The 15,683-nt window shown below is 41.4% G+C and overlaps 1 protein-coding gene across 2 annotated transcripts in view; it reads right to left on the bottom strand.

Moving 5' to 3' along the window:
• The window catches only part of morc2 (MORC family CW-type zinc finger 2), a 35,272-nt gene extending 20,044 nt beyond the window's left edge, over positions 1-15,228 (bottom strand). The window contains exons 1-10 of one of the 2 annotated variants that reach the window (XM_060914677.1): positions 15,045-15,228; positions 12,928-13,085; positions 2,301-2,354; positions 2,185-2,219; positions 1,952-2,020; positions 1,742-1,832; positions 1,506-1,614; positions 752-911; positions 545-656; positions 309-434 (exon numbers count right to left, since the gene is read on the bottom strand). In XM_060914677.1, coding sequence (XP_060770660.1) covers positions 309-434; positions 545-656; positions 752-911; positions 1,506-1,614; positions 1,742-1,832; positions 1,952-2,020; positions 2,185-2,219; positions 2,301-2,354; positions 12,928-13,085; positions 15,045-15,047 — 917 coding nt within the window. In that variant the 5' untranslated portion in view covers positions 15,048-15,228. The remainder of the gene's footprint in view (positions 1-308; positions 435-544; positions 657-751; positions 912-1,505; positions 1,615-1,741; positions 1,833-1,951; positions 2,021-2,184; positions 2,220-2,300; positions 2,355-12,927; positions 13,086-15,044) is intronic. The other variant, XM_060914678.1, reaches the window with a different exon arrangement.
• Between the last annotated feature and the right edge of the window lie 455 nt (positions 15,229-15,683).

The raw sequence follows: 15,683 nt of genomic DNA, 5'->3' as shown, positions 1-15,683 counted from the left end.
ACTACCTTTTACTACCTTTTAAAACCCCGCGGGAACCCTGATATTTTTGTCTCATTTGTTTAACTGGGTTCTCTTTATCTACTTTTAGGACTTGTTTGAAAATCTGATGATGTTTTAGGTCATATTTATGCAGAAATATAGAAAATTCTATAGGGTTCACAAACTTTCAAGCACCACTGTATTTTTTGGCGGTCATGAATGTTAAATAAAACAAGACAAAACTTCTATTACCTGCATTTTCCCCCACTAACACACACGCACACAAATCACAAAAATATTATATCCATATACAAATAATGTGTGTGTACCTAGGATTATATAAGCAGCAGGAGAGCCTCTTGGTCCTGACTTTGTGTCCCTGAATAAAGATTCTCATCCTAGGATCAATGTACAGAACAGCTGCATAGGCACGAAACGACCGTCTTTCAGGCTTCCTGTTCCAAAAACAAAATGTTTACTTATGAAGGAAAATAACAGAGAAATTTGGAAAGAACAAATTAAATAAGACAACAGCGGTGTGTGGGACGGTGCCTAAAATACCCACACTCCCTCTACAGGTGTCCCTGCCATCAGAATGTCTTGGTGATCTGTCTGCACATCCAACTCAGGCTCTCTGTTATCCATAAGCTTCAGATTATAAACCACAACCAGTGTCCCTGTAAATGCACACACAAGGTTTAAGAGACTGACACACATATTCAGAGGCACACAACTTTATGAACTTGGCACATTGTGAATTTAGAAATCATACCACTGGCTCCCTCAATTTTTTTGAACTGCTGGAAGAGCTGCTCTTCGCTCTTGAAAGGCGAATATTTGAAAATGAGTTCTGTTTCAATCGCATATTTCTCTGGGTCTTGAGTAAGAGGCTGCTGGGTCTTCAGATCCCAACTGGGCAATGGAACAATAACCTACAAGCACGCAACAGTGAGAAGGAGAAAATAATATCCAAGAATGTTTGTTTATTGTAAATTAAGCAAGACGTATAAGAAACACATGGCTTTTATTGTGTGTTTAATTAAGAAAAACAATGTTCAAATAAAGACCTAATTGTTTTTATTTAAGCATAGATTAAATGGCAAATTTTCAAAACCTAATAAGGCTCTATAACCAGGATTATCAAATAACGAACAGAGGAATATCTCCATTTCACATCAGTAGGTTTGTTCCAAATACTTGCTCTGAGAAAATTTGGCCCAATGTTCAATCTAACTCATGACTAATTCAGCAGGGAAAAAGAAGGGTTAACCAGACATGCATTTATATACAAGTAAGAAAAATTTATGTTGTGTGCTACAACTGCTTGATTAAAGTATTCAGTAAAATTGTTTGCATTTGTTTCCAATAAAAAGTCACAAACGTTTCTAAGTGTACTTATTTCTATTAAATACATGGACAGTATTTAAAATGGGCCCAGTGCTTTATATTTAACTAAACACATTAATAGATGTTGTTTAAAAACACTGAAATATGCCTCTTTTGGACATACTGAAATAATTTCTTACCTCATCCAATCCCTCCTCTTCATGAAACGTTCGGGACAAAAATAAACATGTTAATTTTTCATCTTTCTTCGTGAACAGGATGAAGTCTTTGCCAATACGCATTGAACCACTAAAAAAAAAAAATTGAAATTATGAAAAACCTATACAGGAACGAGTAAATACAAACCTTTACAGAACATTCCAGGTAGATTTTTCTTTCATGAGAACTTATGGAAGCACATATTAACGGCACTTACGACTTAAGGCCATTCCCATACTGGCCAATATGGGTGGATTCAGGAAACCTCTTGCTCGATTTACCAAACTGAATGACATGCGTTGCCTCACCTATACAAATGAGATTGGTATTCTTCCTTAGCATTCAACAACTACATCATTTGTTTACTGAGAGATGCGGAGTGTTGAGTTTTGAAGGTGAGTCTATATTAGATATTAAGCATACTCACTTGGTTCCATTCCAGTCCCATCGTCTAAGAAACAAAGCATGAAGCCTCCTCGAAGGTCTGGTCTTTTCTCTGAATTTCCAAGAGAAGTAAATATGAACTGATATTAAAAAAGGGTTGATTATGCATGATTATGCAATAGTTGAATTTAGCATGTTAAATTAAGCTCCATTTTGAATATCCTGGTCATACTAAAACATCTCAACATATTAAAGTGTTCCTGAATTATTCAGTACCTGTATATATGTCAATCCTTGTAGCATTTGCATCTCTGTAGATGAAAGACAGTGATGAGATGACATTTTCAGTGTTACTTACTTATCAATAAAAGAAGGGAATACTAGACAGATACCTTGAGTTGTCTACAAGCTCGGCCAAGGCTCCAAAAAGAAACTCATGTGTTGTCCTGTTGGTTAAATATAATACAAAATATAAAATCAAAGGAAAATACTACTACGACTATCATTATCATTATGAAGAACAAGAAGAAATGCACCTTTGGTGCTTGGCCCCCTAACAAGATTCATTAGCTCAGTCAATATATAAGAATGTCTGCATATGGAAACATTAGGATGTGGATAAGCAATGCCATAGCCATCAGCTAAATGCCATATTGGCGGCACACACACACACACACACACACACACACACACACACACACAAATCACTGTTTCAATACCTATAGTTTTTTGTTCAGCGCGTCCAAAGTCATAAAGATGTGTCTTTAAAAAAAATAAAAATCCTACAGAATTCATGAACAAGTTGTAACTGTAATAACTGATAATTATGTAGACCAACAGAAATGCTTTATTTTGTGATGTAGACAGTTCACAGGAAACATGTACTTGGGTAAAACCTAAAAACTTCACAAAAATATTCCAGTCTGCCAGTGCCTCTGATCTAAAACATGCTTATTGGCTAAATGCAGTTTGGTCATTCTGTGGAACTTGTGTTTGACCAATCAATGTTCAGTATGTTAACGTCCACCCCAGAAGTTCCTGATCTGCAGATACAGTACAGTGGACATAAAAAGTCTACAAACCCCTGTTAAAGGAGAACTGAAGTCATTTTTAACTTGCTTTATTTTCTTAATTAATGTGTTATTCAATTACGTTTTCGGTTTTAGTAACCTTATATTGTGACTCGTATTGGCAACTAATTGCAATTAAATATTATACTTATCGGCCTATTCGGTTTTTAGCCATGTTGAATTTAGTTCGTTTGGTCCACGGCAGGCGTCACTTTTCCGTGCGATCTTCACGAGACTTGTGCGAGACTTTGAAACGTGAACTATCAGCCAGGTGTCAGTGCCGCCATTTTGAAAACTGCTTTCCAAACGAAATATTGCACAAAAACGAGTTTAAATGACGATTACTGCCTACTTTTTTCAAACTTTCCTGATTGCTATCAGAACAAACAAAACTTCCGGCTTGATTACATCAGTGTTCGAAAGAGGGCACGTGCGTCTTTTGACAATGTTGGCAGATGTCGGTCACTTTGATTTCTGCTGTACATTTTACTTCCGTCCTACGATGTCTTGCGCAGGTCTCAATGAACCTCGTTTACAGCCATTGCTTTGACATATGGACTGATATATTACAGAGCATATTTCAAACACTCATAACTTGCTATAGCAGTGACAAAATAGCGATCAAAAATGCATTCCTATATTTAATAAAATGAGATAAATAGAATTTTGATGATAAAAAATTGCCTTCAGTTCCCCTTTAAAATGGCAAGTTTTTATGAAGCAAAAAAATGTGATTCTGTGTTCAGAATGAACCAATCACATTCAATCTCATGTTCAAAAGTACTCATCATACAGCTCTCATCAATAAAATTATTCTGTTTAACCCCAAATAAAGATCAGCTGTTTTGTCTGTTGGAATTTCTTGACATCTTCTTGGATTCATGTGACTGCTGAAGCCATGGTCTGTAAAGAGCTTACAAAGCATGCACAGTATCTCACTTGTCAAAAGATATTGATCAGGAAAGGGGTACAAATGGATTTCCAAAACATTAGATGTACCATGGACTTTATTGTGTTCCATCATCAACTAGCACAGAAAATGGGGCGCGACAGCAACAGTAGCAATAACAAGACATCCCTCCAATATTTACAAAAAGACGAGGCAAAAACTTACCAGGAATGCTGCCGAGAGACCTACAACAACATTAAAGGAGTTGCAGGAATATCTGACAAGTACTGATTACTCTTTGTATGTGACAAAATTCTCTCATTCTTCACATATCTGGGCTATGGGGTTGGGGGGCTAAATGGAACCCCTTTCTAACAAAAAGACATCATAATCCAACTAAATCATCCCAAACCATTTGGCAAAATGCGTTATGGTCTAATGAGACCAATTCCAAAAGGTATAATTCCAAAAAAGTTTTGTTTGGTGGAAAAAAAAATAGTACATCACTAAAAGAACACTAGATTAAATTAGATAAAACTTTATTGATCCCGTACTATACCTACAATGAAACATGGTGGTGGCAGCATCATGCTTCAAGGCTGTTTTTCTTCAGCCAGGAGTGGGGCTTTTATCAAGGTGGAGTGAATAATGAATAGTTACCAGTCAATTTTAGTGTAAAACATTCAGACATCTGCCATTAAGCTGAAGATGAAAAGGAATTTCAGCACAACAATGACCCAACGCATACGTCTAAATCAGTAAAGGCATAGCTTAACTAAAAAAAGATGAAAATCTGAGGACTGAATGGCCTAGCCAGAGTCCATACCTGATACTAAAAATCTGTGGGGTGATCTGAAGAGGGCTGTGCACAGGAAATGCCCTCACAATTTGACAGGCCTAGAAATATTTTATTTTTTGGGGGGGAAAGAAATATTGCCAAGTCAAGATGTGCTATGCTGATAGACTCTTATGGCAGGTATACACTGTGCGATTTTGGGCTGTACCAAACAAAAAAGATAACCAACGTGAAAGAAATGTGGCGATATCTTTTGTCGTGGCTCTAAAACCATGGTCCTATGTTACACTGTGAGAGAGGTTCGACGATGGCTACTATCACAGTCTTGCAACCAAAGATAGCCTGGCACAAAATTCTGACACAGTGTCAGAAATTTAGGATGACCATTTAGGGAGACCTACGTCTACTTCCCAAACAATATGAATGCAGCATGAAATGACACACGGCTCAACGGGACACTGGTGCCAATTCAGCAAGGGCTTGATTCTCGCTTAGCTTCATGGTTTAGCACTATAGCAGACCAGATGGATGGGGAACAGTGATAACGTCTTATCCTTGTATAGTGACTTGTGTCATTGCCTATGATTCAGTAGACGTCATCACTGTACAGTCTACATACATCAAACTTGATGTAGTATCCAAGTTTATTAGATCCATGTCACACAATGTGGCTTGGTTTAGAGGTGTGCATACTTATGCAACTAGGTTAATGCAGGTTTTTTTTCCAATAGTTTGCAATTTTGCATTAAAGGTAAGAAAACACCTGACATGATTTATCTTAGTTCAATTTTTTTTAACTTCACAAAAACTTGCCATTTTAACAGGGATGTGTAGATTTTTTTTTTTTAAATACACTGTAATACCTTCCCTGAAAAACCAACTAAAAGGATTTCTGGCACTATGGCTAAGGTGGGAATGCACAGAAAGTATATTTTTAAATAAAAAGTTGGCATGTTTGATGACAATACTTTCAAGTCCCTGAAACACAACCAAACACTGGCTACATTCGAATACGCATAGTTCCATACTATTAGGGCTGTGCGATATATCGAATATACTCGATATATCGCTGAAAATTCTGTGTGCGATACATAAAATTATTATATCGTAACTATCGAGTATTTTATGGTCATCTTCCGACTTGCGTTTGTTTCGTGTTTGTTTAAAACATTTTCTGGTGGTTTTCTCCCTGTCCCTCAGGCAGTAACGCGAGAGGCTGCCTAAGGGTAAAAAAAACAATAACGTCACACACTCGCCAACCAATCCCGGGCGACATCTCGGTGCTGAAAGGAACTTCCGGGAAGATTTTCTAGTTTCGGTTGTGTTGCCAGATTGGGTGGTTTTAAGTGCGTTTTGGCGGGTTTTGAACATATTTTGGGCTGGAAAACGTCAGCAGTATCTGGCAACACAGCCGGCGGGAAGATTTTCTAGTTTCGGTTTACAGCACTGACTCAGTTCGTGCAATCGCTGGTGTTGCATAGGCTACTGTGTAAGGTCTGGAAATTTCAGCGACAAATTAAAAATGGAAGCGGACGAATTGGTTCCTAAATGAACTAGTAAGGGGTCAGTCATCTGGCATTTTTTGGATATCGCGAGGAGGACGTGGAACAGCGAATGCCAGTTTGTAAAGTGTGCAAAAAAACCTGTCATCACGAAAGGCAGCAGCACTACAAATATGTTCCATCACCTGAAGACTCACCCGGTACAGTATGAAGAGTCTCTTAAACTCCGAACTACTTGCCCACGAGCTAAAACCCCCCCACGAGCTAAACAAATGACCATAGCGGCCTCGCTCTCCAAAGCCACCCCATATGAGAAAACGAGTCAGAGATGGAGAGCTATAACGGATGCGATCACTAACGTCATTGCCGAAGACATGATCCCAGTTAGTGTAGTGGAAAAACCAGGCTTCCAAAAATTACTAAACACACTCGATCCCAAATATGAGTTGCCTGGTCACAGACATTTTACAGAGAAGTCAATACCAGAATTATATACATCAGAGAGGCAGAGCCAGAAAACATTCAGTTCAAAAGTGTGCAAAGAGAAAAATTATGTTTTGCAGATCTCTCGCTTCTCTCCCTCAATCTCTCTCTCTATTGTGAATGTTCCAGTGGTTCTCAGTAGTCAGGTTAATAGCTTGGAGATCTCATCTCATCTCATTATCTCTAGCCGCTTTATCCTGTTCTACAGGGTTGCGGGCAAGCTGGAGCCTATCCCAGCTGACTACGGGCGAGAGGCGGGGTACACCCTGGACAAGTCACCAGGTCATCGCAGGGTTGACACATAGACACAGACAACCATTCACACTCACATTCACACCTACGGTCAATTTAGAGTCACCAGTTAACCTAACCTGCATGTCTTTGGACTGTGGGGGAAACCGGAGCACCCGGAGGAAACCCACGCGGACACAGGGAGAACATGCAAACTCCACACAGAAAGGCCCTCGCCGGGGCTCGAACCCAGGACCTTCTTGCTGTGAGGCGACAGCGCTAACCACTACACCACCGTGCCGCCCAGCTTGGAGATCTATTTTTTAAAATAATTTAATGAATGAGCACTTTTCTTATTTAGGCTAAATGTCTCTCTCAGTGTCGAGCTTGCACTTTATTGGTTTGAGCTCTGAGCAGCTCTGTATTGTATTGCCCCTTTGTTGCAATTTTCAAGATTGTTTTTGCAGTTTGTGCCACATCTTTGTTGAATAAAAATATAGTCTTATTTCAGTTCAATTGTGATTAATCACTAACATGAAAATTTAAAATGTGTTGTTGAAAACCACCTGTAAAGTTAACCAAGAATGTTATTTAATCTGCAGGGATTGTAGTGAAAACAGTAAAGAGTAAAAGTTAGATTTCATGGGGTCCTTTAGAGGAGATTTAAATATATCGAGATATATATCGTATATCGTGAAATGGAGAAAATGTATCGGGATATTCATTTTTTCCCATATCGCACAGTCCTACATACTATTACTATGCAGAAAGAAGCATGCAAGGTGTCCGAATACTCAGCAAATATTTAATAGTAGTCAAACAGTACCCGGATGATCTACTACATCCATAGCATGAAACTGAACCACACTACACTATCCCATAATTCAGCTGGAGTCTCCAAATAACAGAAGATAAAGAAATCTCGTCTCATCTTCTTCTGCTTTATCCGGGACCGGGTCGCGGAGGCAGCAGTCTAAGCAGGGAAGCCCAACCTTCCCTTTCCCCAGACACCTCGGCCAGCTCCTTGGGAAGAACACCGAGGCGTTCCCAGGCCAGCCGAGAGACATAGTCCCTCCAGCGTGTCCTGGGTCTTCCTCGGGGCCTCCTCCCGGGGGACATGCCTGGAACACCTCCCCAGGGAGGCGTCCAGGAGGCATCCGAAAAAGATGCCCGAGCCACCTCAGCCGATTCCTCTCGATGTGGAGGAGCAGCGGCTCTACTCCGAGCTCCTCCTGAGTGACTGTGCTTCTCACCCTATCTCTAAGGGAGCGCCCAGCCACCCTGCGAAGGAAACTCATTTAGGCCGCTTGTATCCGCGATCTTGTTCTTTCGGTCATTACCCAAAGCTCATGACCATAGGTGAGAGTCGGAACGTAGATCGACCGGTAAATTGAGAGCTTCGCCTTTTGGCTCAGCTCCTTCTTCACCACGACGGACCGGTAAAGCGACCGCATCACTGCAGAGGCTGCACCGATCCGCCTGTCGATCTCGCACTCCATCCTTCCCTCACTCGTGAACAAGATCCCGAGATACTTAAACTCCTCCACTTGAGGCAGGACTTCTCCACCAACCTGGAGAGGACGGAAGCAAAGCTGGTTGTTGCAGCGTCCAAGTGGTGTCTCTGGCAGTGTACAAATGTAGGTATCAGGAATATATGAAACATTTCTGCCACTGCAGAAATAATTGTTTTTTTATTTTTGCTGCATACGTGGGTATACGTTATCTAAGACGGCGGTAGAGTACATCTGAATTGTGTCCTTAATTTGCATACTTGCTTGCATGCTCATACTACAATAACAGTTGGGTAGTAGATACTTAACTGATGGTAGTACACACTTAGTATTCAGATACAGCCTTATACAGCCAATTGCCATGGCCTGAGTAGAAGGAATTAATTTATACTTGAAAATAAGTTAATCGTTTAACTGAAACACAATCTGGTCATAGAGCCAGCCAAAAGCAGTTCCAAAACAGAATGGGAAAACAAGAACGTAAGAACCGACACTGACCTGTTGTTCACACCTTAAAACCAGCAAACTGGAGCAAAGGGACAGCTGTAATACTGTTTTTTCTACAGATATATGGATAAAATGGCAAATATATTGTAAATGGAATAGGCTTTATGGCATTCCAGTGTAATAAGATGAGTATTACCACCAAAGTAATGGTAACCAAAGACCTCTCCAAAATCTAAAACACCACAATTAGCGTGTAAGATTTTGAGTGAGAATATGACATACTTGGAAAATATCCACTTTCAATTAACGTCAACGTGCAAAGTCTTGCTTACTGTTCTACAAGTGCTTGTCTGATTACATATCAATGCACGTGTGGCCACAAAAGTGAAAAAGGAGAAAACTACATTTAGAGACTCCATTCCGTGGTCATCTGAAAAACACCAAAACACTGTCTAAACGCATGCAATTTAGAACTTAATATGCCATAAATAAGATAAACAAATTATAAATAAGACCATTAAGACTATGTCAGTCTTCACAGCATCCACAGATGTCTCATTCATCCAGCAGTTATTCCATATTTATTAATAATATCCCAATATCAGTATGGTCATTTGCCAGTTTCCAAAAGTCAGTTCTCTCCTTCTCATACAACAGGTACCAACCGGGACAATGAGGGCTTGGAGGAGCACGTGCTGCCTCCAAGACACAAAAAAAACAGCTACCATACCACCAAACACAAAGTAACACACTCAAAGGAAAGTGTTAACTGCCCACTTCCACATGCAGGAGCTCACAGATGTCCATGATTGACTAATGCCACTCAGATGGACAGGGGAGAGAGTAAAGCCATCCCTCCCACCCAGCAGGCATGAGGATTTTGTTCTTTTGGGCTCCTGGGCATGGATGGCCGTGGCATTCTTGGGATTCACAATCTCCTGGTAAATGTTTTTTTCTGTTGCATCACCAGGATGCCACATATGTACTTGTTCTGTAATCAATCAACTGGGTGATTGTTGTATTAATTCAAAAATGTTAGAGCACAATATTGTACATATAGGAGATAAGATCTAAAACGCACAAAATCCGTCAGATAATCAAACACATTAGTACAGATCACTCTTTATTTTACACTGTTTCTTCACGTGTGATTACGTTAATGTGCTTCATCACTAGCTACGCCTAATGACAAAAAATAAATCTGAAGTGGGTTTTCAGCGTCAGTGAACCTCCTCAAATGATAAATGACCAATTTCTACCGTTCTCCTATGGACCCTTTTCACGTGACGTCACGACAAACGCGGCCGCCATTTTGGACATGTACTACCAGTAGTTTACCACAGCCAGCATTGAGGAACGGCAGCAAAGAAAGTTTTTACTTTCAGCAAGACTTCCATCATGCCACTATATTGTTGTGCACCTGGATGTAGTAACCATCAACAAACAAGGCAAGGTTTATCATTTTATCGGATCCCGACGGAGAAGATGGATAGCGGCCATTAACAGGAAAGATTGGCAGCCCTCGGCATACCAACGCTTGTGTAGTGACCACTTTGTTGGAGGTAAGACGTATAAAATTAGCCAGAAAAGGCATTACATTGCTGTTAACATTCTGTGGCGGCGAGTGTGTAACCAAATAGGTTAAAATAACCCATTGTAACCTCTTTGTTCTTCTGTAGTAGCTATTGTTGACTAGCTAATGTCAACAAGTAGCTGGTATGTTACTGTAGCAATGTTTACGTTCAGTCATTTGGATGACTGTTAAAGCCTTTCAGTCTCAAGTTTTTCCTTTACTGTATTTACTAGTTTACTGTAATTATGATCCGGCCGAGGTTCCCCTCAAATTAAGCAGCGCGCGCCGGCTTGCTCCCGGAGTGCTCCGGCCGAGGTTCCCCTCAAATTAAGCAGCGCGCGCCGGCTTGCTCCCGGAGTGCTCCGGCCGAGGTTTCCCTCAAATTAAGCAGCGCGCTCCGGCTTGCTCCGGAGCAAGCCGGAGCGCGCTCCGTAACCTCGGCCGGAGCACTCCTGGAGCAAGCCGGAGCGCGCTCCGTAACCTCGGCCGGAGCACTCCTGGAGCAAGCCGGAGCGCGCTCCGTAACCTCGGCCGGAGCACTCCTGGAGCAAGCCGGAGCGCGCTCCGTAACCTCGGCCGGAGCACTCCGGGAGCAAGCCTGAGTGCGCTCCGTAACCTCGGCCGGAGCACTCCGGGAGCAAGCCGGAGCACGCTCCGTAACCTCGGCCGGAGCACTCCGGGAGCAAGCCGGAGCGCGCTCCGGAACCTCGGACGTTGGTGTGTATGTGTATGGCGATGGGTTTTTAACGACATAGGTATACAGATCATGTGGGCCGAAGTCAGGTAAAGACGAGGGCTTCGTGTACTTCCGTACGTCAGTGAACAATCCTGGTGGAAGCAGGTAAACGTCGTTCTCTAAGCCTGCTAACCTCAATTTTTGCAAATACCTCTCCCTCTGCTCGCCCTGTAAATGCCCTACGTCGCTGGATAGTGAAGGTGTTTTCTGCATCTCGCTCCTTTTTCTTTTATGTTTTTCGTTTGTCGCCTTCCTCGCATTCAAACTGATTCGAGCCGAAGTCCACTACATGTCCAAAATGGCAGTCGCGTTTACGAAGGTCACGTGACTGAAAAGGGTCTATAGGCGAGTAGTCTGGCTAACGCGACTGCAAAGCTCTACGAGCTATTGGTCTGGCCAAGATATTAAGCCCAACCGTTTCCCAAAGTGCGTGCTTGACCCGCCTCCCTGAAATGCCTCAGTTTGCTACTGGTCGAAGCCAGAAAAGGCTGTGACGAAGCTTAAACCAATCACATCACTCTTTCCTCTGACGTATGTGACGCGACGGGGCTAACTGGTAGATTAAACTCTTACCGAAGCCGGTCGGGAGCAAGGCGAAAGCGTCCTTCCTTTCAATAAATACCTCCAGGGCTGCTCTTTGCTCCGTTTTCAATGAGAACTTCCCGTTGAATGCTTTCAATACAGCATCTACCGCTGTGTTAAAGGCTTGCCGCTGCTCCATGTTCGTGATGTGAATGAAGCGCTTCCGGCATAGATTCTGTAAACAATCTATGGCTTCCGGTCGCAGTTCTACTACGTCAGTGCCTTGAACACGCCTCTACCCAGGGCCGTTGGAGATGCTCAAAGTTGATTGGTTCCCGATTTTTCAGGAGCTTGGAAGAGCTGTAGATAGCTTGCCTGGCCAGACTAAGCTCGCAACAGGCCCTCGTGTTGCGTCACGCTTAGGATGGGCGGGCCCAGGCTAATAGGCAAGTGGCCTAGTGTCCACCTCTCGATCGGGCCATACCAAAGACCATCATAAAAATGGTGCCTACTGCCATCTGGCAGGGCATGCTGCAATACAGATGCGAGTGGGGAGTCAAACTCTCGCGGTTACCAGAGGCCAAGGGCTATGAAACAGAGATTGGCGCCGCCAAATGCACCATGAATGGTGCAGGAAGGACTTTGAACTATAACTACTTATTCATACTTTACAAATAAGCTGAAATAAGTTCTAAATCACATTCAACAAGAGCAATATTACTTGCATTATTTAATACATCACACACCAAAAAAATAGTTCCTGGTCCATTTCTTGTAATTAAGACTCATAGTAATTAGTGAGGGGTGGCACGGTGGTGTAGTGGTTAGTGCTGTCGCCTCACAGCAAGAAGGTCCGGGTTCGAGCCCCGTGGCCAGCGAGGGCCTTTCTGTGCGGAGTTTGCATGTTCTCCCTGTGTCCGCGTGGGTTTCCTCTGGGTGCTCCGGTTTCCCCCACAGTCCAAAGACATGCAGGTTAGGTTAACTGGTGACTCTAAATTGACCGTAGGTGTGAATGTGAGCGTGAATGGTTGTCTGTGTCTCTGTGTCAGCCCTGTGATGACCTGGCGACTTGTCCAGGGTGTACCCCGCCTTTCGCCCGTAGTCAGCTGGGATAGGCTCCAGCTTGCCTGCGACCCTGTAGAACAGGATAAAGTGGCTACAGATAATGAGATGAGATGAGTAATTAGTGAATTAGGTTTTTTTTTCCTGCTGTCATGCAGACACAATTTCTTTCACTCATAAAACACAGTGATACTTACGAGTTTGTGTGCAGGTACTCAAAGGTGAGCTGAGCACGGTTTAAGCTGCTATAATTTGAATAAGCCATTGTCTCATGCGGATGAGGAAAACACTCTTGGTCACTTCTCTTTTTTACATACTTTTGAAGTGATGTACCTCTGCAGCAGTTCTGTAGCACCTATGAAAGAAATAAAAAAAACCAACAACAAAGAACAAATTTTAATGAACAATTATGCCAATTATTTTATTGCAAAGTCTCAACTCCTTTATCCATACACACCATTTTCTCTCTCATTTTTATCTATATGAGAGAAAGAGGATATTACACGATGGCATTAAGATATTAAGTTTATCTTTGAGTGGTGAACATATTTCACGAGTAAACAAAACGAAAACACTGGAAGTGACATCATCAATATCTTCACGAGTGAAAATATTGGAAAATATGTCACTCGTGTCCGCAATGTATTTCGTATGAAAAATATGAGTTTTTCAAGACAAGAAGACACACTTCATAACTTCAAGCCAATGTGATTTTCTTTTCAATATATCGATACATTCACAAACAAAAATTATGCAAGTTAATCAAAATGAGTCACTGATATCCTCATTAGTGAGGATATTGTTACTTGATGTCCCGATGTATTTCGTATGAAAAATATGAGTGGCATATTTCCCAGGAAAACACTCATGTTTATATAATAAATATATCATTCAAAATTAAAATGTTTTTGATTAACTTGCATTTTTTTTGTGGATGCGTTTATATAACAAAGAACATTACACAGTGGCATGAAGATATGAAGATATTCTTCTTGTGCTGAAAAATATTTCACTCATTTGCTTTGCTCGCTCATGATGTATACATTCACCGCTCGAAGACAAACTTCATATCTTCTTGCCACCATGTAATATCCTCTATAATTATACATATATACAGTACTGTGAAAAGTCTTAGGCACCCTATTTTTTTGTTATAGATTTCTATTTTATGACTTCTACATTATCGAGTCAGTCCAAAAACATTTTATTGTTCCAAATATTCGTTTTCCAGCACAAAATTAAATGTTATCTGAGCAGCATATTACATACGAGACCACTTTTCAGATTAAAAAAAAAAAAACATAATGAAGGCTGCTGGGTTTTGATGCAGAATTAAGACGCGAGTGTGACAAAGTGTTGAGAAGAACTGTGGCTGGTTCTGTAAGATGCTCAGTGAAACCTACAGCTCATTTCCTTATAAAACTGCACTCACTGTACCTGAGACTACTGTTTTTTTTTTTTTTTTAAGCAAAGGGTTGTCTCAGACCAAATATTGACTTTGTTTCATTTATTATGGCTTACTGTTGCTGAAAAGTTTCATTTCATTATTTTTAAGCCATTTTTGGTCTACACCATTTCTTTCCATGTGCTTTTTTGCACAGTAGATGTAAAACACAGATGCTTTAATACCTTCACAGTCTGTTTTTGGCAAGTTATAAACTTCATCTCTTGAAAAATAAACCAAACAAAAAACTGTTTTATATGCATCTATTGCATTTAATCTTCACTTTGGTCTATTGAATGATATGCTTTACATAGTAACAACACATCATGTGAGAGAACAGATACCCAGTTTAAAAGAGGTCTCTCTCTGTCCAAAAGACAAGTGCTAGAAGTAACAATGAGCTCATGTGGCTTCTACATGACTTCATAGCAGACATGCTGTCTCTGTTTCCATGATCAGCTAACAGGATGAATGAAGTGCAGGCTGGAGTGTGAGCTGCATGGTGGCCATGTCTCGTACACTGAGACACTTAAATGGGCCCTGCTGCATGCAGTAGCCTCTCAATACTCCTTAAATCACTAAAGTTATTATAAACCAAGTCTCAGGACTCACACATTGCCACCAGGACTTCCCCAGGAGCCATGCACTCTTACCCTTGAGTCAGTCCTTCTCAAACAGAACTGAATATTTATCAACACTGAGCGGTGGTCAACTTATGGTCTCCATTGCTAAAACCTAGGAGCAATACCATGTCCCCAACTGCTAGCTAGCTAACTAGCTAGCTAGCTAGCTAGCTAACAGGCGCTAACTAGTATTAAAATACCACTAGTGCAGTTATGTTTTCAGAAATGTCCATTCAATATTGCAAACCATTTAACCTTCCAGGGATTGTCGTTTGTAGTTTATCTCCAGTCTTTTTCCAGTTCTCAGTAGTCGGTCGTGTTTATTCCTTGTCCTGGTGTGCATAAGACCGACACTCCAAAGGCCGCGAAAAAATTTTAGCACCACACGAGCTTCCTTCGTTGTCCTGCGCAAAAACACTAGAGAACGAAAATCAACGGCCCGCCCCCTGACCAAAGACTCAGCCAATCACAAGGCGCCATGTTCATTCCTGCGCATCGGATTCGCCAATATGACTGTCAGTCAGTAAGAGCATGACTGGTGGATTTCATGGTGGAGTCGCGTGTGGCATGGAAAAGAAAAGGCGAGGTTTGTCGTTTCCTGGTGAATAACTATAGTTTGTGTGTCGACGTTAGGTATTTAAATATTCTTTAAAGTTATTACTCGACATAGGAAGAAGGAGATTATAGTACTTTTGTAGAAGGCTAGGCGTTACTGAGCAGTACCACACCGGTGTTTGCAGTTTGTTCACTTTCAGTGGTTTATCTTGATGTTATGTTGCATGTAGATGAGGTTTGGTGCTGTTGTTACCAAGGATGAAGGCTGTGTGTGTGTGGAGAGGAGACACTGATGCTGCACATGTCTTGGATTAAATGTGTAAGGTCGGGA

The sequence above is a fragment of the Neoarius graeffei genome, chromosome 2, assembly GCF_027579695.1.
Source record: "Neoarius graeffei isolate fNeoGra1 chromosome 2, fNeoGra1.pri, whole genome shotgun sequence".
Lineage (NCBI taxonomy): Eukaryota > Metazoa > Chordata > Actinopteri > Siluriformes > Ariidae > Neoarius > Neoarius graeffei.
Note: the sequence above shows the minus strand (reverse complement) of the source record. Positions and strands in the feature narration are given on the sequence as shown.